This window comes from Coniophora puteana, assembly GCF_000271625.1.
Source record: "Coniophora puteana RWD-64-598 SS2 unplaced genomic scaffold CONPUscaffold_3, whole genome shotgun sequence".
NCBI classification, from domain to species: domain Eukaryota; kingdom Fungi; phylum Basidiomycota; class Agaricomycetes; order Boletales; family Coniophoraceae; genus Coniophora; species Coniophora puteana.
In genome coordinates, this window is record NW_006913055.1 from 2,467,404 (window position 1) to 2,491,346 (window position 23,943).

General features: G+C 55.3%; 8 protein-coding genes across 8 annotated transcripts; 5 read left to right on the forward strand and 3 right to left on the reverse strand.

The window, feature by feature from the left end:
- Nucleotides 1-1,743: 1,743 nt before the first annotated feature.
- On the reverse strand, nt 1,744-4,568 carry CONPUDRAFT_163522 (uncharacterized protein; the record flags this gene model as incomplete). Its single annotated transcript, XM_007767899.1, has 5 exons — nt 1,744-3,128; nt 3,208-3,641; nt 3,710-4,256; nt 4,315-4,414; nt 4,492-4,568. The coding sequence occupies 5 exons, from the start codon at nt 4,566-4,568 to the stop codon at nt 2,220-2,222; spliced, it is 2,067 nt and encodes a 688-aa protein (XP_007766089.1). The 3' UTR covers nt 1,744-2,219.
- Nucleotides 4,569-4,803: 235 nt separating this feature from the next.
- Nucleotides 4,804-6,280, forward strand: CONPUDRAFT_49707 (uncharacterized protein; the record flags this gene model as incomplete). Its single annotated transcript, XM_007767067.1, has 4 exons — nt 4,804-4,915; nt 4,983-5,034; nt 5,115-5,470; nt 5,658-6,280. 4 exons carry the CDS (start codon nt 4,804-4,806, stop codon nt 6,278-6,280), a joined length of 1,143 nt encoding a protein of 380 aa, XP_007765257.1.
- Nucleotides 6,281-9,390: 3,110 nt separating this feature from the next.
- CONPUDRAFT_38752 (uncharacterized protein) lies at nt 9,391-9,558 on the forward strand (the record flags this gene model as incomplete). Its single annotated transcript, XM_007767047.1, has 1 exon — nt 9,391-9,558. A coding segment is annotated over one exon (168 nt), but the record flags the coding sequence as incomplete, so codon positions are not given.
- Nucleotides 9,559-10,103: 545 nt separating this feature from the next.
- Nucleotides 10,104-10,592, forward strand: CONPUDRAFT_151402 (uncharacterized protein; the record flags this gene model as incomplete). Its single annotated transcript, XM_007767900.1, has 2 exons — nt 10,104-10,144; nt 10,199-10,592. The coding sequence occupies 2 exons, from the start codon at nt 10,104-10,106 to the stop codon at nt 10,590-10,592; spliced, it is 435 nt and encodes a 144-aa protein (XP_007766090.1).
- A 436-nt stretch (nt 10,593-11,028) lies between these two features.
- On the reverse strand, nt 11,029-11,371 carry CONPUDRAFT_88636 (uncharacterized protein; the record flags this gene model as incomplete). The annotated part of the gene is made up of 2 exons (XM_007767901.1): nt 11,029-11,228; nt 11,290-11,371. The coding sequence occupies 2 exons, from the start codon at nt 11,369-11,371 to the stop codon at nt 11,029-11,031; spliced, it is 282 nt and encodes a 93-aa protein (XP_007766091.1).
- Nucleotides 11,372-17,374: 6,003 nt separating this feature from the next.
- CONPUDRAFT_80741 (uncharacterized protein) lies at nt 17,375-18,704 on the forward strand (the record flags this gene model as incomplete). The annotated part of the gene is made up of 4 exons (XM_007767322.1): nt 17,375-17,437; nt 17,515-17,790; nt 17,899-18,459; nt 18,516-18,704. The coding sequence occupies exons 2-4, from the start codon at nt 17,524-17,526 to the stop codon at nt 18,702-18,704; spliced, it is 1,017 nt and encodes a 338-aa protein (XP_007765512.1). The 5' UTR covers nt 17,375-17,437; nt 17,515-17,523.
- Nucleotides 18,705-18,782: 78 nt separating this feature from the next.
- CONPUDRAFT_100428 (COX5B-domain-containing protein) lies at nt 18,783-19,686 on the reverse strand. Its single transcript, XM_007767902.1, has 3 exons — nt 19,364-19,686; nt 19,145-19,253; nt 18,783-19,094 (listed from the first exon to the last, which is right to left on the reverse strand). The coding sequence occupies exons 1-3, from the start codon at nt 19,661-19,663 to the stop codon at nt 19,042-19,044; spliced, it is 462 nt and encodes a 153-aa protein (XP_007766092.1). The 5' UTR covers nt 19,664-19,686; the 3' UTR covers nt 18,783-19,041.
- Nucleotides 19,687-20,538: 852 nt separating this feature from the next.
- Nucleotides 20,539-23,671, forward strand: CONPUDRAFT_163528 (uncharacterized protein; the record flags this gene model as incomplete). Its single annotated transcript, XM_007767903.1, has 22 exons — nt 20,539-21,020; nt 21,084-21,118; nt 21,171-21,219; nt 21,275-21,306; nt 21,360-21,434; nt 21,490-21,497; nt 21,557-21,575; nt 21,625-21,670; nt 21,731-21,757; nt 21,810-21,875; nt 21,926-22,068; nt 22,132-22,153; nt 22,209-22,469; nt 22,542-22,735; nt 22,792-22,909; nt 22,974-23,050; nt 23,114-23,136; nt 23,192-23,261; nt 23,327-23,342; nt 23,400-23,465; nt 23,518-23,559; nt 23,628-23,671. The coding sequence occupies exons 1-22, from the start codon at nt 20,549-20,551 to the stop codon at nt 23,669-23,671; spliced, it is 1,905 nt and encodes a 634-aa protein (XP_007766093.1). The 5' UTR covers nt 20,539-20,548.
- Nucleotides 23,672-23,943: the final 272 nt, after the last annotated feature.

Below are 23,943 nucleotides of genomic sequence, written 5' to 3' on the forward strand. Positions count from 1 at the left end.
TGCGGATTTACCAGATTCAAGAACAGCATATGTCCATATGTCCCTTGAGTATCACAAGTACTGTCTTCCCTTGTATGCACTGGGGCCAGCACTGATATAGGTCTTCCAAGCCATTTTCCGCTGCACTTCGACATATACTGATAATATCGAACATCCTTTAGAACAGGGTGATTTTAATGTTCGGCAAGCATGTTATTATTATTATTATTATGTATCCATTTAACGTCCATCGGGGATTTACTCCCCATGCCAGACGATTCTCACTAAGTCAACTATACGAGTGTAAAGGCCCATTGCCGGCAAGCATGTTTCAAACGCAAGTTGCACTGCTGCTAGTGGGAGCGCCTACATCAGTTCTGGAAAGGGGAATAACAGGCGCCCACATACAATCACATGGAAGAACGGCCGAGATCTAGAAGCACGGAGCGCGTGTACTCAGGACGGCAGCTTGCACTTCTCCACGTACCCCAACTCGGGATCGCCAGTGTCGAACACCGTCCACCCAAGTCGCACACGTCATATGCCCAGCATGATCCGTGTGCACCGCCGCTTCCACGCTTCGGTATGTTCTTAATCGAAAGGCCTACACTCACGGACATTGATATCATACAACGCACATCGACAACTGATCGACGTATCGGGGCACTGGCAGCGCGGAAGACACGCGCTTTCCGCGCAGCGCCACTCCGGGGCGGACAGTCGCCTTCATGATCGAAAACGCTAACTTTACCAACTTAATTTATTATCCGCGTTCCTCATTCAAAGAGTTTCCAGAATTCCGGGACCTGGATGCGGTGTGCGTGCCTTCCCTGAAGGGGGCAGGACTCGACGTTCCACATAGAACCTTCTCCCAGATATTAAGCGCCTTCCCTGCCATGACCCGTGCGAGCGTAAGGCGCTGACCTGGCAAGAGGCGCCCGCGAGGTTCACAGGCGCCCACACCTGCACCACGAACGGAACGCGTGGCCGATGACAGCGGAGCGGCTATTTACGACTTCAGTGAATACTGCGATTCAAGATTGTCTTATCAGAACTCTCGAAGGGGTGAGGTGCGTGCGCGTCGGTGCGGTGGTGATATCGCTTCATCGCTTTTGCCCTGGGCCATCATGTAAATTAATAATGGTGTGGTGATTGTCGAATCCTCCTGGACCTTTCCACCTGAGGGTGCCGCCACACATGATGCACATGACGATCGCTCGATCATCGAGTCCGTCTGCGAATCCCCGTGGGGCGGCGGGCCTGTGTATCCGTACACTATAGGATCGTACTGATAAGTTTGGCTGAATGAGCATGCAGCATCTTGCACGGAAGGTACCATAGGATACGCTCGAGCGCCTACTCAACCCCTTTGCCGCCGCCGCCCCTTCCCGGCGTCTTGATCGGCGATCAAGCAGAGCGCTGAGAGCGAGATGAGGCTCAGCTGACGTTCCTCACTTTCTGTTAGGGAACCGTGGCACTGTACATATGTCCTACTAGGAACCGTTCATAGAAACCCTCCCAGTCAGGAAGGGCTTCCATAGTAGACGTAGTACGCATACGAGCTCAACAGAACGCTCAACAGAACAGATTCTAGACTCGGATAAGCTATGCAAGATACAGCGATGCATATATGCAAAAACGTCCGTTCACATATGTATATTATGTAATGAACAACAACGATACAGTGTTGAGGCAGGAATGAAACACCATGCCTCGAGCAAGTGAAAAGGGCACTACAGCGGCTAAAACCAACCTAGCTAGGGTGTAGATGGGAGGATGTATCACGTATCTGAAGCAGGCGGTGTGAGGTGGGTAGAGTGGAGCTGGGGCACCAGCATGGATGGATGGACAGACAGGTAGGCGAATGGACACCGCGAAGCCAGAGGAACGTGCATGAAAGTATAAGTAATACAAGTACAGCGACCAATGAGCGCTTAAGCTTAATATGGATGTGGGACTGCATAATAAAACGTGAGCTGGTACATGAGAAAACAAGGAAGCTGGATCCGGTTCCAAATATTGACAATGAGATCGGCGCGAAGCAGACAACCAAGCACGGGACGGAGCGGAGCAGTGACAGAGACAGGAGTAGGAGCAAGAGCAGAAACGGCCTGTACAGAACGCACAACCAAAGGCAAGCCAGCACGGGGCAAAGGCGGGCTCAGGGCACTAGTGCGCAAACGAAACGCCAGGTCCACGCCCCCACACGCCCCCACACGCTGAGCATGCCCTGCCCATGCCTATGCCCACGCGCCCGAACCCCACCACCGCTTGCCCGCACCGCGCACCGCCCACTCAACCACGCCCTCCGTGCTCGCAGCGTACACGAACGCGCCACTCGGATCGAAACACGTCCCCGCGAGATCCACGTCCCGCTGGTGCTGGTGCTGATGCTGATGTTGCATCCGCTCATAGTGATGCGTCCCCGCCCCCACCCCCGTCCCGACACCGACCCTTCTCGGCCCCTCAAAGTCAAACAACGCATCCCGCCTTCTCGGCTGCCGCGAACGAAGCAGCTGCTGTGCCGGTGACGACATGGGCGCGGACGGAAGCGACGGGAAGGACGCAGTGGGGAGCATAGTTGGTGAGAGGCCCTGTAGCGGCGGTGTGGAGGAGCGCGAGGGCGCGTGCGAGGAGAGACAGTCCGCTTCGAGCTCGTCGACGTCCATCTCGCCCTGTCCTTGATCGTGTTCGTGGTCGCGCTCGCGGGCGCTCCGCGAGCGGTTGATGATCAACACGGGGGACGAGTCGTCGTCTTCTTGCTCTTCTTCGTCGTCTTCGGAGTCGTTATCGTGGTGCTCTTCTTCGTCTCGGTTTCGAACCTGATCAAGGATAGACAGAACATAGCTGTCTGCGTCCATAACCTCGTCTCCGTCACCGCGTCCGCGGTCATCCTCGTCAGCGTGGATATACGACGTCCACATGCGCGAGGACAGCGACTCGCGCGAGAGCGAGGCGTGCTCGGCAAGCTCCTCGGGGGAGTCATATAGTGTCGGCCGGACGCGTGGGACGGGTACCGTGGCACGCCGCGTGGGGATCGGCTTGCTGCGCCCTTCACCGCCGTCCAGAGCTCTACGAATACTCGGAACACGAACGATCTCTTCCGTTTCAAACGTGCGCGCGTCGACGACATGCAGCTTATTCGTGTGCTACGAACGCACAAAAAAAAAACACCGTCAGCGAACCAACCCACATCAATAAAATAAAATAAAAACGAAGCACTCTCACCTCCGTAAACGTCATAACCTCATGCCCACCCTGCGCCGACCCGAACTTCACACTCCTAACGCCCCATCCGGGCGCACGCATATACCCCCTCGTCCACTCCGTCGGGTCTTCGCTCGTCCATCCGCCGCCCTCGCCCGCGCGCGCCGTCTTGTCCGTGTGAATCACCTTCATCGGCTTCGAGCTCCGCACATCCCACACGGCGACGACGCCCTCCTGCGACGCGACCGCGTACTTCATCCCGTCGGCCGAGAACGCAGTGGAGAAGGACGCAAAAGGTGTAGAGGACGAGTACGATGCGGACGGGGAGGCGTCGGGCACGCTGAGCGTCGAGATGGGGGTGAGCGTGACGTGGCGGGCGCCGCTGATCTGATGTAGAAAGACTTCGGAGGAGTCGCCGACGGAGAGCAATGTGCGTCCGTCTGGTGAGATGGATGCTGGTGGCCGAGGCGGACATGTCAGCACACCCGTCGTTGGTTAATACGAGCAAAAATGTATAACGCACAATGGTTAACAGCAACCCGCAACTTGATCGACCCCACAGCCTGCACATCCTTCGGCGGGCGCTCCACGCGGATCGGCACATCGTAGAACTTGACCGAACAATCATTATTGCTCACCACCAGCCGCGGCTCCACGCTGCTCGAGTTCGCGCGGCTGAGCCCGAGCGACGTGAGCATAACAGAGTTGTTGATCGACCCGCGCAGGTTGCGGTCGTACTGCCAGCGCGGCGGACCGTGCTGGAACCGCCGTTGCTGTTGGCGGCGGCGGCGCCCGCCGTGGCTCGTGTAGGTCTCGGTGCTGGCGGTGGAGGCGCGGTCGTCGTCCATCGCTGCTGCTACTGCGAATGCTGTTTCGTCGTCATCGCCCCGGCTTCCCGAGGACGAGGACGGGGCGCTGCTGCTGCTGGCGCCGTACTGGGCGGGATGGAGGGAGAGGAAGACCTCGGCGTCCTGGCCGCCGGCTGCGAAGAGGGTGTGGTCTGTGTCGGGGAGGTTGAGCGAGGAGATGGTGTTGGCGCGGAAGGAGAGGTCGACGAGTGTGCGGGGGGTCTGTGGGCGTCATCAGCGGAAAAGTCAATCTCGAGCACATAATCGAGGAGATACGCACGGCTTCAGGGGAGTAGACGTCGTGCTCTGAAATGGTATACCTGGAGACGTAATTTACGACGCCTGCTTCGCGGGGACACACAACGAGATCGCGCAGCTGACTGCAAGACGGAAGAAGAGTGCGCTGGTTAGCACCACACTGCAAGCTCACAGCCGAGGGGAGAGGGTGTGCACTTACACATGATCGATAGCCACGCTCGCCGGTGCAGACGCTGTTGGCGTATGGGAAGTGAGAAGTGTCGGTGAGCGTGCCATGGCTCTACTTTGAGTAAGGGTAGAGGGGGTCGGAGGGAGAGGATGGGGCCATGCGATGAAGGCGAGTTCCAACTTGTCAATGTCGCCACCTTTGGAGAGACGCGGCCCGCACGGAGGGGTTTATTTAGGGTTAGGGTCACATGCTTGCCGCCAACACCGGTGAACTCGAGTTGCACTAACAACCTTACAACCGCCCACCACGATGAGCTCAACAGAAACGACAGAGGTCACCCAGATGGAGGTCATTGCGGGGCCCAAGCCCATAAAGAAGCTCAAGCCAGCGCGTAAGCAGGTCAAAGCAGGCGATGTCGACAAACAGGAGAGCGTCCAAACGGGCAAAGAGTACAGTCAGTCCGCTTTTCTCACTCGGCCTGCTAATTGTTTCACTGGGCACTGACACCGTTCCCTGGGCAGACATATGGTACAACAAATGGGCAGGCGGCGACCGCGAGGACAGCTATTCAAAGTACGTCATCACCAACACACCCTCGGCCGCCTGCTTGCCGACCCGTTGCTCGCCCAACGACACTGACTTACTACCCACAGCAAAGTCAAATCCCAAACCCGCTGCCAGATCCGCAAAGACTCAGGCCTAACCCGCGCCAACACAACCGGCAACAAATACACCTGCCTCTTCTTCGCGCGCGGGTGCTGCCCGTACGGCTGGGAGTGCGAGTACCGCCACACGCTGCCCGACACGAACGACACCCTCCCGGACACGTCCAAGGACTGCTTCGCGCGCGACAAGTTCTCGGACTACCGCGATGACATGGGCGGTGTCGGCAGCTTCAACCGCATCAACCGCACGCTCTACATCGGCCGAATAAAGGAGACGGGCCCGGGCCCGGACACGGAGGAGATTGTGATTCGGCATTTCAAGGAGTGGGGGGACATCGAGAAGGGTGAGTCTTTATTGCACCAATAATCTATCCTTCTACGCATGGTACATGTGTGCATGTATCTGGCTTGGCCTCCTGCGCACAAACGCCTGCATGTTGGATATCTGCATATACACATCCGCGCAATATCCCCTTATTTTCTCCGAAACGCGCGCGCGCGCAAACTTAACTGACACTCATATGCCCATAGTCAGAGTACTGCAGTACCGCAGCGTCGCGTTCGTCACGTACGTCTCCGAGCTGAGCGCGCAGTTCGCCAAGGAATCCATGGCGTGCCAGTCTATGGACAACGACGAGATTCTCAACGTCCGGTGGGCGACCGAGGACCCGAACCCGACGTCCAAGGTCGCTGAGAAGCGGCGGCTGGAGGATATGGGCCAGGAAGCGATCAAGGCGCGCATGGACCCGCGGATTGTCGACGCGATGCGGTCTGTCCGGGCGCTCGAGGAGGGCGTCGTGCTCGACGCTGATAGCGAGTTCGCTGACGGCGCTATGGAGGAGGAGGAGGGTGAAGAGGGAGACACGGACGGGGAGCCCCGGGGCAAGCGGCGGAGGATTGAGGGGCCAGCTCAGGCGACGCTGACGCCGCCCGAGTCAGAGGAAGAGCAGCCTGGGCCGGTGCCGCAGCCGCAAGGGCTGTTGTCTGCTGACGCGCTGGAGGGGCTCAAGTTTTTTGCGGAGATCAGGAGGCGGAACGGGAGTAGCGGGCCTGTTGCTAACGTCAGACCGGCAGCAGCAGCACCTGCACCCAGGGCGCTCAATGAGGGAGGAGGGCTCGGGCTTGCGGACTACGGAAGTGACGCGGAGGAGTGATAGAGGCTTGGGAGCGTTGGAGGGCAGAATGGAAGAGCGTCAAGGCTTCTTACACCCGCGATTCGGCGAGTTGATTAGATTCCGCCCATTGGCTGAACTGGCTCGTTTTTGCTATTCGCTAATTTTAGGGGACCTGTCGACTTGTCTCTTTATTTGCCTCCGTCTTGCTTCCGTGCCGTGTGTCTGCGTACTGTAGCCCACCCGCGTCGCCACACCAAGCCCTCGTCCTCTCTAGCTAGCACATGCTGACTGTATTGTATCTTGGTATCAGGATTTCGGCCGACCATATACACATCTTGTATCTCGCTAATGTAGCCGTTCTCAGTCGTCCATTGGCAGGAACCAGTGTCCACGTCCACTTGACGTCCACATCCCGTGGAGAAAGCGGGGGTGGGTGATGCAATGAGTCCATCCCTGTACGCCCACGTCCATCCAGATTCCAGACCCTGCGTCATCATCAGTTCAACCCACGGACCGACATCGGCCGTTGCTGCGCCCCCTCGACCTCAGCGCTAGCGCTTTTCTGTTACATCCCCTTCGCTTGATTAAATCGGGGTGCGTCCCACGTACGGGATGGTGGACGCGGTGTGTTCTATCGGCGTGTATACTCGTTCGGGGGAAAGATGCCAGTGAACCAGGATTGGACGCGGCGTTGTGAGTGCGTTTCTTATTTTTAGGATGGCCTATTCCTATTCCTAGGTAACGCAGTTGCTCTTCTCGGTGCCGTGATTCTGCGACCCTAGCGGTGTAATCGCAATCTGTGTTCTTCGCCCACCAGGGGCAGTCCATCTGCATCATCATCATTGGATTTGTCCTGTCTCCATCACACAAAGTGAGAGGTGGTGTGTGTGGTTCGAGTCCGATTCGCCGTCGATGGGTCCAGCGCGGGAACACTGACGGACACCGTCACCGTTTCTGAATCACGGCGCAAGACCGAGGCGTGTTGCCGCCACCGTTTTGTGTTCTTTTGCGTCCGCATCAGTTACTGATCTGATAGAGGCTGATTGAGACAGTCAATTCCGCGAAAACGTTAACGACGTCGTCGAGACAGTGCAAAGCGTTCCATTAGAAAACCTGTAATGAGCAGGGCTATGCGGTGCACTCGAGGCTGGTGTTCTGCGCAGAACATTCTGACGCCCGCTCGCGTGGTGGGAGGCGGTGCAGCCCTGCTCTCTGTCCAGCGTCATTGATCTGAGCTTCAAATGAAATGCCTCTGCCGCTGTGGACATGTCCACAGTCCAGCTGCGCTTTGCTCCGAGTCCTCCCGTCGATAAGAAAGATCAAGGTTCACTTGTGGACGACTGCGGCGTCCTTCGGTTGAGCGCAAGGCCAAGGAGAGAACAAGAAGGAGGGATCGCGACACGTTGACAGTGCCTTTCCCAGAGATTGTTGGGTTTGGGCGCTTGTTTGAGGGATGCCGAGCGGCTGCCGTGGTCAGAGTCCGAGGTCTTGCTATTCCTATTCAAACTCAGGCGGCCCAATCCGAATGTCCGTCCGATGCACATGCACCGCGCAGCACCGCTAAGCTCGTACACAGCATCTTGACCTTGTTGTCGACCACCCCCTCCAGCTCCCCCCACTATTGGTGTTCGATTCAGAAAATACCTCCGCACAGCCTCGCCTGCTTTTTGGATGGTACTGCGACTTGCATGGAAGAAGAACTTGCTCCTGACGTGCCTTTGCGGCCTTGCCGGCCCCTTCCCTGACATTTCCGTTGCCTCAATATGTCACCTCTCTCGGCATCCCGTCGTCAACACGGACGGACACTTGCCTCTCTGAACACACTCGAACCCGGGCTCGTGGTGCCCCACTTCCAGAAATAAACAATATGAACGGCCAACGGCTAGGCGAACCCGTGCACCCCGCAGGTTCTGTCAGTGGGAGATGCGGGGGACGATCTCTCGATTTCGAGATGTTGCCTTCCCGCTGTTTTGGGACGCTGGTGCTACACGCGCTTCATTTCTTGTCCCCTCTCGAGTCTACACAAGCGCCTGCTGCATCGCCACCTAGCACTCGGTACCGCCCTGCCCCTTTATAAGTGACTGGATGGAACTCACTTCCAGTCCCTCCAGTTCCCCATCCTCTCTTCCCCCTCTCTCCACTCCCTCCCTCGAGCACGCCATCGCCAGCAGCACCAGCCCCTCTGATGTCCCACCAACAACAGCCATCCTATCTCGGGGACCTCCCCACTGTCACCGTTGTTCCCCCTCCTTCGAGCCCGAAGGCTATACCGTACGTGCTCTCCCTTCCTGATGTCATGCAATCGTGCTCATCCCCATCTCCCGCACAGTGTCACTTCGTACGATGGGTCTGACATGGGCTATGGATCATTCGACTCCTACTACAGCAACGGCCTTGGGCTGTCGCCGGGTTCGTCCCTTCCCCGTGGCGTCTCCTACTTCATGGGACTGACCCCCACCTCAGACAGCCCATGTGGCGTCATCACTCCCGAGTCATTCGACTCCCCATACGGCTCCTACAGTGACTCGAACGGTCTCTTTGCGCCGACCTCACTAGCCGACAGCTACAGCAATGGCTCCTTCCTCACCGAGGACGTGCCCTCGGCCTTTGACCTGGACAACCTCGGCGGTGTTATCAACGAGCTTCACCAGCTCACCCCACCCGAGCCACTCTCCATCAACACCAGCTGCTTCGACCAGGGCCCCATTATACCCATGCCGACGCCGCATCACCACCACCACCTCGACGTGCCTTCTCCCTACTCCCCGTCATCACCGGCATCATCATACGGCTCTCTCTCCCCCGCTCCCTCATCAGCTGGCGGCCTCTCCCCCCACTGGGACCGATACGCGCCCCTTCCCCCCAGCCCCGGCCCGGAGCAGGGCAGCCCCACCCTCGGCAACGGCCCCGCCAGACTCGGGCGCCACCGCCACACGCAATCCATGCGCGCCTCGCCCTACCCCTCCTCCTACGCCTCGTCGTCGTCGGACGCGTTCAGCATCAGCCCAAACGACACCCTCCGCCGCGCGCGCTCGCACTCGGCGTCCTCCTCGACTGGCGCGCCGGGCCGGCCCGTGATCGCGCAGGTCGCGACGGAGAGCATCTTGCGCGCGAACGAGGCGCGGCGCAAGCACGCTGCGACGCACCGCTGCGAGTACGAGGGGTGCGCGCAGACGTTTACGACGGCGTTCAGTATGCGGCGGCATATGGTCGGGCATACGGAGGATCGGCCGTTCAAGTGCAGTCGCTGCGGGCAGGGGTTCAAGAACCAGAGCGACTGCAAGAGGCATGAGAAGAGCAACCGCAAGCATTCGCCCGGGGCGGGGTCGCCGCAGTAGCATCTGCCTGGGTATGAGTGAATGTGTTTGAAGATTCGACTTTTTCTGTTTCTCTCTCGTTGTATCCTCTGTCCGTCACCACTACCACCCCTCAATACCTTGACTTCTCGGTTTTGTGTCAATGTTCTCACTATCAACTGTGTCTGCCTGTGTTTCGTTACTCCCAATACCGACCTTGATACCCTGTACGAATACCCTATTACTGTAGTGACCCTGTCTAGATCCCCTTCGCCGAGTTTGCTCTGCTATTATATCTCTTTGATTCGTTGTTTTTGCTTTCTCTATCTCTCTCTCTCTATCGACAAATGTCTTGCATGGATAACATTACAACATAACATCAATCACGCTTTTATTCAGTATCCAGTAATAATCTGCACTCGAGCGACCGAGCAATCTCTTTCGCGAGCAATCACAATCACAAGTCTGTGCATATACGACATGACTCGGTCTTGTGGAGGACCCGACCTCACGGAGTCACCCTGAGTGGTGGTGTCGTGTTATGTCGTAACACGCAACGTGTACCCATGTCAGACCCGACCGTGCGCCGCGGCGGTGGGTCTTGGATGTGCGGAGTCAGGCACCCCACAAACGTCACTTGATTGACAGGAGCACTTGTCAGATTAATCGAGATCCTGATCAATGCCATCGGCAAGATGGGCGCTTGTCGGTTCTCGCTTCGCGTCTGGCGCCGAGAGAGAGCCGGAGCTGGGTTTCCAGGAATAGACGGGAATGCCGAGAGGCGGTCGCGGTTTAGCACGGTACAGTACAGTCGGCCTGTAATAGCGAGCAACTCTGACTCTGACTCTGGCTCTGGCTTGGAGCAAGCTGGCCAAAAGCCCAAGCTCAAGCTCAAGCTCAAGCTCAAGCTCAGGCCCACGCCACGGCCGCGGCCGCGGTGCTTCTTCAGATTCAAAGCTCCGGGGCGAGGGGAGCACCGCTTTCGCCGGGATGGATATCGCGGCTTATCGCAGCGCTCGATCAATGCATTCAATCCTGGGTCCGAGTCGCGCTGATTCGCTTCGCTCCGAGAAGGTCGAGAGTCCGACTGGACGCATCCGGTGGAGAGCCCGTTGTCCGTGCTGCTCGGTGGAAGCGCTGGCTGGACACCAGCGGGTGCAGAGATGTGTGCGTGTGCGTGTGCGTGTGCGTGCGCTGGGATGGCGCCTGTGCGGAGAGCGATATGGTGTCGAAGATGAAGTGTGTATGTGCGTATACGGATCAGCCTACCTCGAGGAACACCGTGAAACAGTGCATCACTCACGATACCGAATACGTCTTGCTTCGGAGTCGTGGCGCCAGCTGCGCTCCCCATTCACATCCTGCGTTCCCTCGGGCGCACTTCATACCGCGCTGGAGTGCTCTTGGACGCCTTGGAAAAGCTATATGCAAGGCCCCGTCTGGCCGTCGCCGTGGAGGGGTCAGGCGTGAACACGCCTTCCCCGCGTATATTTAGCACTGCAGCGAGATGGACGTTGTGCTCTTGGCGTTTGTGGTTCCTATCCAAAAGTCTAAATTCGGCTGGCTCGGGGATCGAAGCAAGGAAGCCTGCGAGCCAGGGAAGGGCGTCGATGACAAAACACGGTTAGTCGTAACTTGGTCGTTATCATCGTTGAATGGTACACGTGTGACAACACATCTTGTGAACACGTCTGCTCGCGACGCACGGGCTTCTAGCCGTCTCACCTGGAGACCGATAGCAAAAACACTTACCAATGACAATTCCGACTATGCCTCTTTGCGCATTATACAACATCGTACCACCGACCGCGACTGGCGTGGCGCCAGGGTCCATCGTGCCACCGTCGCGAAGGCGCAGTCGAGCTCAGCCAACACACAAGGATGGAGCCGGGTACTATGTTCCGCAGACGGAGACGGCGCTAGGCCACTGATGGTCATATGATCCTGCAACGGAAAAAAAAGGGTAAACAAAGTAAGCTTAAGGAACACGGAGGAAGATCTTGATGCTCGCCCGATGTCCGTTCCTGCTGGCTGGGATGCCTAAAGGCCGAACAGATGTCGGCGTCGTCTTTGACGGCCGGCCAATTCAACGTCGCTGGTTTGATTCCGAGGTCGTGGCCGACCCTGCCTGCGCACGCAGTACCAGGGCTGCGGAACTTCATTCGTGGCTCCGTGTGTTCAATGCATACGTGTATGAATTTGAGGCGGACGAAGATCAGGGAGCCACGCATATAGCTCACCTGCAATGGCGCGCAGTACATGACAAGACATACCAACTCGCTGCTTTGGGCCCCCGAGGTGGGCGCAACGGCGGCGAGTCGGTGCTCCGCCATCGGCGCTTTCGCTTCTTGATTTGCGAGGACAGGAGGGGCGGGCGTCACTTGCGTAGCGACCTGTCAATACAAGAAAGGGCCTGTGGAGCACAATGAACTCGAAGGTCGGGATCATCGGAGGTTAGGTAAGGACGCCTCGAGGTGCGATGACGCTGATCGCGGGATTCACACTGCGCAATACCCATGCAGTGACATAGACGCTCGGACCCTGTGTGCTATCTCGGCGAATTATATGGGATGCCTGGGTGTGCGACGCCATTGGGCGCTGGGTGTTGGTGGGCCTGGTGGAGGCAGCTTGTCTACTTTAGTTCAAGTGGAAGTGGAAGCTTGCGGTGTAAAGCCGATTCCGACGCGGAGATTCGGGTTTGTCCGGAAGCCGTTCAGGTGGCGCTTTGGCGAATGGTACTCACCACGGGTGTACTTGCGTACCAGGTGATGCATATGCCCAGGCTTCTCTACACGGGTGCATAGTAGCCTTGGAGAAGCCGATGAGAAGCGTCAAGCTCACTCACTTCTTAGAAGCATCGCGACGGAGCCGGAGCGAGGCAAGGGCAAGTCAGCAGATTCAGAAGAAGCATGTCCAATATAGCAGGATGAGTGCGACAGTAAGGGCCTTTCTTATCCTGTCTCAGCCACAAAGGCGCTATCAGCCCAGCGATACTAGCAGTCTTTAATGAGCCCCATGCCACACTTGCGTCAGGCTGCTCAAATTTCTATCTCGGGTGGTGCCGTGAGTTGACTTTGGACGTCCGGAGGTTAGAAGGCTGTTCCCGAGAATCTGGGAACGGCGGCAGACGACGAAGGGTATGGGGGTTATCGCTTCACGTCCATATGAAAGCTGTGGTACCATCAGCTCCCGGAAGAAAGCGTAGTCGAAATGAACACACCAAGTCCCTGACCCATCAATCTCAAACACGATGAGGATGATACCGACCCTGTAATGCAGAGGGCGTAAATTAGAAAAAGATCGCTTGAAGACGCTAGGCCGAGATCTGCTCTGGTGATTTGATGGTGAGCAACACCGCAGTATCCACCGAAGAGCCTCACTCGACTTCCCCGAGCGTCTTTTCTCTTGCAAAGTCAAATGAGCGGAGATCCCCGTGCCAACATAAGGTCAAACCCTACTCTTCAGTGTCCAAAAACCGACATGCTGGCGGTTCTGCCGCCGGCTACAGTGATTTTGAAAATCCAAACGCCTATGAATCCCTACGTTGATACAACCGCCACGGTCAAATTCCCTGTCACGGTGATAAGCAGTTGAGCGCGGTGCTTTTGTCGTAGATTCCGATTCCACTGCGTGACTATACAGCGATGGAAGGGGTCGGGCTGCTATACCGGTGCTGCACCGCTCGCGGTTTGGCTGTACAGTCCCTCAGACTATTTTTTCCCTTGACGGATCGATGTTAGCTCCACATCATCATGAAATCATCACATCCTGAATCGGGGAGCGGCCCGTCAGCTTGAACCTACGTTGAGTTCCGAACCGCATCACCTAACCAAGAATCGAGACCGACTCGGGAGGTTTACGAGGCAGCTCACGGGTTATTTCTTGGCAGCGATAACAGTCCCGATGAGAAGGCTGTTGAACGGCCAGTATTAGCCTAGAAGCATACAAGAACAGTGCTCCTCGGCTCACATGCTGTCAGAATATAGGTCAAAAAATAGCATCGGAATTAAGGAAGATTCCGTAGATCCCCGAAGCACCTCACAAAACGCCATGGTGAACATCACGGTGATCGTTCTCAACCACCGATAAGTGCTGAATGATCGCTCTATATCTAGTCGTGTCAGTCTTTGATTATGACGGTACGAATCAATTTTGAGCTTGGAGACGGACAACGTTGATTAACGCGCCTGATGGTTCGAGTTTTTAGGGTCGTCTCGCTAGCAAATAGAGTCAATAACTATGTAGATCATGCGTACAAGAGTACAAACCGCTGAGAGAAAGCTCAGATCTAGGATAATTCTCACAAGATTCGAAGTGCACTATACTCAGCCTGTCGCTGATTATGCCAGCCCAAAAGTAGGCAGTCTTATCCTGAGGCTATGAACAGCAGTCTGGCGATGCCCGTGAGCATTACTTGTGTGCATACTCACAAGCCGACGTAGAAACGGGACTTTGTAATCGTTATAGCTCGTGAAAGATCTTGTCGTGGCGAAGACCGATGTAGATGGCCGCACTTGATGATTGTAATTCTCCCTGCAGTAGGTTAAGGCTTGGTTCACAAGGAAGAGTGTTTGAAAAGCTTCTTACAAAAGAAGCGGATCACCTTGTGCCTTATCCGCAGACCTGCATGAATGCGTCACCTCAAAAGCACAGGTCATCCACAGACGCCATAGTTAGGAACCGGTGATGCCCGTAACTCGCGATGAGGGCAAACAGACGACGACGACTCGGAAGTGATGCTGCCCGATATTCACGCTTTCCAGTGATAGGTCTGCCCGATTTCATCTAGCCAACTTTGTACGAAGGACGTGTCGAGAAGTTTACCGCAAATATCAATATAGAATAGGTGAATACACCCCAAAGCCTCGAGCTACTTCGGTTTTCCAGAGCGTTCTGCTGCGAGTTGTGTAAACACATATATCCAACCCATAAGGTCAAAAGAACGCAGATTCAAGAGTCAACCTCATCAAGAGGATACACGAGACTGTTTGATAAAGACCTGAAATTACGTGTATCGTCCACTTCTGATGCATTGACCATGGCACAGTTAACCCCGGTGCTGACGCGATGACCGGCCGATGCACTGCTTGTGAAGTCTCGTCATCCCAATATCACCCATACGGAAGCATAGCCGCGTTCACGAGACAATCTACCGGTATTTACTCCAGCCCGCCCAGCCTCATGTATGCGTGGGTGCGTCAAAAGTGAGAGATCGTCCAGCGGGAAGTCCCGTGCGGTGGCACATCGTCGAGGATCTTGAGCGCTTGAGCACGCATAGCAATTCCGAGCAGCGTTTCAAGTACTACTCATCTGCTTCAATCCTAAACGTTTTGCAGGTTTATTAGGTGACCGGGACGTGGAAGGCAGGAACAAGGCAAACGGCAAGCGTGCAGGAAGTTGCCGCGAAGGAACTCCGCCGGAGTACTCCGAGAGCGTGTAAAGTCAACCAGCCACGAGGCTCGACGCCAGATCCGAAGCTCCAGGGGCGACCGATGACCAGCCCTCGAAGTTGGCGCGAGAGTCCGTTGCTTAATTAACGTCTTCTCTCCGTGCAATAAAGCTCGAGAGCTGGAGAAGCCCTCGGAGTAGATTTCAAGCGCCATTGTAAGCTAGCTGGACTCGGAGTCCATCCGCGATGCAACTCACGGAGATACTCGCCGCAAACGAGATTTTCAAGTGAGTGGCATCCCCTGTCAGCTGTTGGTGGACGCCGTCATATTAAACACCTCGAGTTGACGATGCGAGCGCATGAACGTTTTGATAGGAAACAGCATTTTAATGGCTGGTGAGCTGACGCTGCACCTGGCCGATGAAAACGGATTGATCTCCTGCGCGTCCGCGTGTGGTTTACTATTATCCACGAGGAGACCTGATTACCTTTCTATGGTACGTGTATGACGTACGAGACACCATGGATTGTAGGTCTGTGCAGATAATCTCGCAGTGTGTCACGGTAGATCGGTGAGCACCAATTGTTCCGTTGACCTCTGACGCAATGGACATACCGAATCTCATCTGATCCCTGCTTTGACCCTCAACCCAGAGTGGATGGTGGAAATTGAGCTATTGGTTTGATTTTCCACCTTTCGGTTACACGCCAAAAGGATGGAAGATCGAGGCTACAAATCACCACCCTTGTCTGCCTATGAGAAATATGCTGCTGCAGACGACTGATGCTCACATTCCGGGAAGGTAAGGTCAAACTTAACTCACATATTTCCATAAACCAACAGAAATGATATAGCCGAGAATGCATCAAGCGCCACTGACAGCCATAAATTAACCAGGAGGTTCAAGAGTGGCCTCTGAGCCAGAAGGACACAGAACCATAACCAGGGAGTTCCACAGATAGACCCAGGCGCAGTCAGATAGGTAAAGGCGTGTTGTGTGTGTGGGTCTTAGTGCTCGATGATGAGAAGTTGACGTGTGATAGAGAAGCCACCGAAAAGGTGAGTGTAAACCTTCAACAGTCACCACAAATGGCGACCTCAGTGCATCTGCCTGTTTTACAGCCTCCAGACCACGTCAGTGGCACAGTCAAACCGTGAAATCCTGTGAGAGCCTGCACGAACATGACGATGTGCTTAGCAATCGAGGGCCACCCTTAGCCTCCGTAAAGCGAACGAGATTGGAAAGAAATTACCCTGATGAGGTAAAAGAAAGAGTTCGCCATCAGAAGGATATACCGACACATGTTGGCTCATTGCAAAGTTACGTTTAACCAGGGTTCATATCAAGAGAGGCCTCTCTCGGCTGGAGCAGGCAAAAAAAACCAAGACATTCCGTCGGACTGAAGTCGGAGTGCGGAAGTAACCAAACGTCGACGCGTCCGAGTCCCTTGGCGTCGCTGATAGCCATTCGACAAGGATATTCGACAACCGTTGCCCATGTTAAGCCCGCTCAAGCACCTCTTCCTAGTTAGGATTGGCTTTGAGAAGACGCGAAACATCAGAAGTGGTGACACTTGTGCCGAATGTTCTGCATCTCGACGCGAGTGTTGTGACGTTCTTGCCTTCCAGCCGATCACAAATTGGATGCGCCGCGTGGGATTGATGCGGTTTTTGGGTACGGCTCGTCGGCAGCATCCACAACCTTTTTGTTTTCCACTCAACCAATCAATGCAGTCCCTGCACAATCATAATGTGCACGAACGCGAGGAGACCCTGTGACTTGCCAGGGTTTAGATGCTGCGGACGAGAATACTCAATGGAGGTTAAATCGCTCATGCTGCAGAGGTGCGGCCTCACATTGCGCATCAATGCATCAGGGGCTGATTATCCCACCATTCTTAGTCATTACTGACACAATCCATGCTCTCAGATTGCACTTGCCTCGACGGATGTGCATTCCTGCCAGCCAGCAGCTGCCACAACCGCCTATTACAACTAGGCCAAGCTGCCTGCCCTCGCCTTCTGAGTGGCACCCGCATCAACTACCTTAATCGCAATCGACAAATCGATCGTGGCTTCGGCATCGATTCTCGGTCTACCAGGGTCTACCCCACGATCGCCTCATGCCCGAGCCCAGTACCAGCGCAACCCATGAGCTCATTTCGGGACACTGCATCTTTCATTTGGTTCCGCGGGGCGTGCACGAACAGACACGCTAACGGCGATAGAGAAGAGGCTCCTTAATTCATGCCTCGCGCCCTTCCTTTTTATAGCCAGCAATGGCAGGTGGAAGCTGATCGATGGTTCTTTATATACCGTCGCATTTCGACCCTTGACTTTCCCTCTTCCATCTCATCCCCGCATCCTCGCCACACGCGTTTCGGCAAACCTATCAGCTCGTGATGACCACAGACATCGATGCTGCTGTGAAGACGCTGCAGGCCTATGTCGAGCGCATAACCCAGAGCAAGATCTCCTCGACCGTTGTCATACCGTCGGACACTTTTCTGGTATGAGCTTCCATTCCTACGCCCGGTGACACTGGCACTAGGAACCAGTCCTCATTGATGGGTACCCCGCATCATAGGTCGTAGAGATGAAAGCAGAGAACGGCGAGACGATCATCGTGCACCAAACGCCTCCTCTGACCGCGAACCCCTCGACGAACGACTGGTACGCCCAGAGCCTCAAGAGCGAGATCGCGCTGTCGAGGTGGCTCAGCCATTGCACGTCCCTCCCCGTTCCGCGCGTTCTTCACACCTCCTGGGCATCACCAGAACAGCCATGTAATGTGTCGACTTCCCAGAAGCTGTCCGGAGAACCTCTGCACGTCATCTATGGGTCCCTATCCACGGAATCGAAGGTATGTGTCCCTTCCGCGGGTGCCTGAGCCCCTGAAAACCTGACAAATCGCTCACACACTCATATTGCTCCCCCGCATGCCCCACAATCGCTGCATTGAATCGAATAGGAGAACCTAGTCAGGTCGTTTGCCCAGCACGCCGTCACCCTCTTCGAGCTCGACATCCCACAGCAAATTGGGTCCGTTGACGCAGGCGCCACCGCCGCCGAGCTCGCCGTAATACCCGCGCTCGGGCGCGAGCCCAAGATGCGCGTGCCCAAAGTGTGCAACACCCTCGAGGAAGGCATCGCCGAGGTGACGTTCATCAAGCGCCGCGCGCTCACGGCGGACAGGACGACGGACGAGAAGTTCCGCTCCCAGGCGACGGTCTCGCAGCTCTGCCGCCACCTGCAGGGCATCTCGCAGGCCTGGAACGAGCGGCCCGCGCTGCTCCGGTGCACCATTGCTCATCGGAATCCGCGGGCGTCGAACCTTTTTGTAGACCGGGAGGGGCGGATCACGGGTGTCCTTGGGTGGCGGCACCATGTTATCATGCCAGCGCTGCTGGGCGCAGAGTATCCGCCGTGGTTGCGCGATAACGGGATATACGACCCACAGTTTGGCTATATGCTGCCACCCCAGCTGGAGAGTCCAGAGGAGAGTGCGAGGTTACGGGCGATCTATGCTGAGGTGAGCATGGTGTCGCTTTTTCTTGTTCATCAGTTCGACTTACGCGCGTACGTAAGGCTGTCAAAGAACGCAATACGGACTATCATACTGCACTTATCGAGGGCGTGAAGTTTCGCGAGGCACTCGAGTGGCTGCAAGACCCGCACGACGACCCTGGGTGCGGGCGCCTGCGTAACTGGATGATCCAGACATTCGGACATGCCCCACAGCCGGCCATCGACGATAAGCAGTGCATCATTGCCTAGACGCAACAACAGCACTTCCGCATTGCCGTTCTCTCAAGGCATCAGTGGCACTGTCTCGTCAAGTCCTCCCATGCATGCGCGGATAAGATACCCTGGCGTGAATTGGCCTCTTAATACCTTTTTGCTTCGCGATACTTACTATTCTCCATGTGTCTTGATACTACATGGGCCATGGGTTCTAATGATATCAGCAGTCTGCAACATTAGCACGAGCGATGATGAAATGGCATATTAACAAAATGCACTGTTATAGGCTCTCTAAAACGATTCGCAGGGAAGCAAGCAGGAGCGGAGGTTAAGGGGATAAAGATTGCCAATGCGAGGTTCTATTACACGTTTAGTGCCCGTGAGCCAGAAGGTGCTCATCACCCTGGAAGTCGAGAGCGTAGGCTATCGGAAGAATCAGCAGAGGTGGTGGGTGTATGCACGTAATGACGCACCAGAGCCACACTCGGGGCAGCGGCGGGTCTTGTCCTTCTTGACCTTGAACCAGTGCACCTCGTGTGAGTCAGCAGGAGAACCGGTGCAACCAACAACACGCTCGACATCCTGTATGTGCGAGGAAGAACAGAAGGAGGAATGTGAGCGAACGGGTTCCAATCCACGTGCACCCCGCGAGACGCGCGTGAAGTCGGAAGAAAGGAAATCGGAAAACGCACCAGGGAGAAGACCTTGATGGGGTCCTCGAGCGTACCGACGCGGCTCGAGTCGAGAGGCTCGTAGTCGAAGGCAGGGACACCCTGCATCTCGCCCAAGAGTTGGAGGCGCTCAAGACCGGTCGCCTGCGTCTCGTCGGAAGGGACTTCACCCGCTTTCGAGCCGGGGCCGAGCAGAGAGGGCGGGGCGGGACCCGAGCAGCGGACGGCGCTGACGGAGAGGGCGCGGGTGGCAGAGGATGTGGGGCGCGCTGCGCGGGCGAGAGCGGGGCGGGCGGCGCGGATGGCGGTGGTGAACAACATGGCTGGCGTTGCGGGCAGCGGCGGGTCGAACCGTAAACTTGTGTGTATCAAAGAAATGTGAAGCGTGACTCTGGATGGCAGCGGTCGTCACTGTGACAGATCCGTGACATGTCGGTGTAACTCGCACCTTTCTTCCGCTTACCTCCGCCTCCTTTGCGGCCCATGTCTCCGATTTCCATCCATGTGTTGTCGACTAAATGCTTCTTTCGATGATGCTTTGCAAGCGGCATTTGACTATGACTGAATCCCATTTGTCCCAGCTGTCTCGCTCCAATTTTGGGTCCTAGGATTTATTCGGCTCATCTCTGACGAAGACGCTTGAGCTAACTTTTCTGTGTTGGTGCTGCGCGGTGGCGAAGCAATAGATGATAGCGATTGCCCAGCGCACGTTCCTTCGTTGCGATCGTTACTCAGTGGAGAGGCCAGAAGCGACTCCAAAACGCAGCAAGTTTCACTTCCTTGCAACCCTTGATCTCCGCATATATCCAATGTTCTGAGTATGGCCAACGACTGAAAACGATGCGTGGATGGTATGGCAATATTGTCTGTGCGAGCTGCATAATCACTGCGAGAGGCTGTTGGTGAGGGTCTCAGTGATAGCAGCATGCTATTTATATGCTTTAGACTATCAAGAAGGCGTAGAAGGCCGTCTGGCTCAGGGTCAGACATCGCTTCACGATGACTATTCCAAATCGGAACGTGTTTCCGAATACCTTGGTGCAAGCAATTCATATTCCATGATACTCCTCGCTGCCGAGCTAATAATTTTACGTCTTGCCACTGGAAATTAGATAACACGAACCTCAGCCGATGGCGCTCGTCTCATCTCTCCGGCTTCGCCAACAACGCCCAACCTCCCTCCCCGCCCCCACCTAGTGCAGTGACATGTCGGCCAACTCGGTCGCCTCCACGACGCTTGAGGTTCTGAGGTCTTCCGGCCACAAGTACGTCCAGGGTCACCACCAGCACGCGCGCGGGGATTCCGTTCGCTTCTCGCTTCCAGCTGAGGGTGACTTGGGCTTGGCCGGGCCTCACAGGAAAACTGAGAGCCTTAGCCACGCCAGCCAAGCCATTCCACGCACTCCCATCGAGCTCCATGCTTCCGCCTTTACGAACGCCCTCCACCGCAGGATGACATCAGCCGACCTCGAGAAAGGACCGTCGTCGTCGTTCGTCGACATGCCATTGCACGACGACGCAGCGAGCGATGTGCGCAGCTTCATCACCATCAATTCGTTGAACACCGTCAACTCAGCCTCTCCTTTACGTGGTGATGATGGGCGGCCGCCGCCGTCGCTGTCTGCGGGTTCGTCGGAAAGCATGTGGCAAGGGTGGAGAATCGTTCTTTTTGGCTCTTGTATGTTTGTCTTCGCTCTGTCTGTGCTTTAGCCAATCTCTTCTTATCGTTGACGCCTTACAGACCTTAACATCCTCTTACTCCTAATACCGGTGTCAGTGAGTACATGTCTTTGTCTGTCGGTCGCTTCTCAGTTTGACACTCCCGCAGTGGACGCTGGGTTTTGTCATGAGCGATTCATATACAGTAGTGTTCGTTCGTGAGTGGTGCATTCTAGTACGTCGATGAGTGAATGTCGGTTGAGCGTTTTTCAGTTTGTATTCTTTCTTTGATCCCTCTAGTGCGGGTGAGTGACGTGCAGTTGGTCGTTATATCTACATCTTCCTAAACCTAATCCAGCTGCACGATCTTTCATCGAGGGAGCTAGCTCTTCGCATCGGTGGAAACAAAACCGGACTACTCAATGCAAGTATGGTACGTTGTCTTCAGTTCCACTGAAAGGAGCACTGGTCTCAATATCTATCGTTAGAGTAATATGTAAGCAACTGACTCTTCATGTATGTCGCGCCAGGGGACTAATGCGGATTGCCCCTCAGCGTTGAGCTGGTCATTGCTGTAGGTTGTATGGGCAGCTCTTCTGAAACATTTACTGATGGCGAGATAGATCACTGCGCTACGCAAGTGTGAGCTCAAGGTCGTCCAGTCTGCATGTAAGTGCCTTGGTTGTCATGTTGTCCCCAAAGGTCCAGACGCTGACCTTTGTCATGTAGTGATTGGGTCTATTCTCAGCAAACTACGTGCGTAATGCAACATAACTGCGTGCTCCTACAAGCTCAACCTCGCCTGTAGTACTCGTTCTTGGGCTTTGTTTCTTTGCCGGAGGATTAAAGTTTTCCTCTCAAGCATTTGACTCAAGTACGTATCTCTCAAAGTCGCCTACGATCTGAAACCTTACTGTATCATAGCTGCGACGCAGATTCATTCGTCTCTCTTGAGCATCAGCGTCGGCGCTCTGCTGCTTCCTGCTGCTTACCACTTCGCTCTGACCGGTACGCGTGATGGATCCTTGATAAACCAGGGCGAGCAGATAATCAAGATGAGTCACGCTGTATGTGGTCTCATCTCCGATCGCTGTACACTCACAAGACTAACATGTCCATCTATGTTTCAGGTAGCCATCGTGCTGATCTTTAGTAAGTTTCACGTAATTATCCGCAGACCACTGAGCGATGAATTACATATCTCAAGTCTACGTCGCGTACCTGTTCTTCCAGCTCTGGTCGCATACACATCTGTACAAGGACCAGAAGAAGAAGAGCGAGAAGCTACGCGTAGAAGTGCCCACGGCGCCCGTTTATCTCACAGAAAAGATCCGCCAGGCCAGGGCCAAGGGTTCTTCGCTCTCGCTGTCTGGCTCGCGCTCGTCATCGTACGGCTCGATGCCGCCGATGGGGCTCAGCACGGAGGAGCTCATCAAGCAAGCCAGGATGGGCGCGGACGACGCGATGTGTGAGTGGCTCGTTGCTTGATACGGTTTGGGCCTTGCGGTGTTTGCTTATGTGCGTATGTCATGATGTTCAGCGACAAGGAGCAGCACACCGAGCATCAGCCCGAGCGAAATGCGGCCGTCATCGTACTTCCCTGGTGCGACCTCCCACACCGACACCATGAATGCGTCGTCCGGACTTGTGCCGTCGGACTCGACGAAGAGCATCCCACCTGAGCCGAGGCTGAGCTGGATGCTCACGGTCGTGGTTATGATGCTCGTCACTGTCGTAGGCCGTTTTCAACTCTGCGGGGGTATTTGGTGCTGAATTCCTCTGCTCACCAGATGGTTGCCGTTACTGCTGAAAACCTGATCGAGTCTCTGGATGCGTTGTCTGATAACTCGGCAATTAGCAAGGAGTGGATCGGTCTCGTGCTGCTCCCCGCCGTTAGCGCCATCGCCGGTATGCTCTCTACACTTGATTTGTACGTAATGAGGCACTGATCGAGCCCGTGTTCGGTGGATAGAATGCGTCACTGCCATCAACGTTTCTGTCAAGGACCAACTCACGCTGAGCTTGAGCGTCGCAGTCGGGTCTAGCATAGTAAGTGGCTCTTCCGAATAGAGAGCGACTATCTCATGCTGACATTCATCGGCTTTGTAACAGCAACTCACACTCCTTATCATTCCGTGAGTCGAACCAGGCGACTTCCAAGCCTGCCGCTTGCTTACGATATCGGTCTAGTTCAACTGTCATCCTTGGGTGGATCATGAACCGACCCCTTGCGCTCCTTTTTGATCCCTTTGAGTCTGTCGTACGTTCTACATCTACCTAAGACACGTTCGTCTGTATACTAACCTGCACGCGCATCCACGTTAGGTTCTTTACATCGCCGGTATGTCTCCAGCCTTGCTTCAAGTTGACAACAGAAAGCTGACAATTACCTCTACAGTGCAAATCTCGAATCACGTACTGGGCGATGGCGAGTCCAACTGGCTCGAAGGCCTCATCCTTGTCTGTAAGTGTACCTTCTCCCGATGAAGGTATATGCACTCACATGCGCTGTGAAGGTCTCTACGTCATCATTGCCGTTTCGTTCTGGTACTACCCAGGTATGTGGCATTCTCACATACATACCAACCATTGAATGGACCTAAACTCATATTCTCCTTGCTACCAGGATCCGACTTCACTACTCTCCTAGGCGAATGCCCCGGCAAGTAACACACACTCGTTTTTACCTTTTTCCTACTTTCCTCTTGTTGGACTCTCCTAATGTGGACTCTCATCGGACTCGATCATCCATTACCACTGCATATAGAGTAGCCATCCCAACATCATTTCCGTGCCCTATACCTCGATTTTGTATCACTTTGCCCTTTGCATTTGTACATACCCCCGCAACCGTAGCATATCTTCTCCCCTTACCCTTCCACCTCCGTTACCATACTCTATCTTTTCTAGTTCATCTTCCATCTTCCATTTCTGAACGTCCA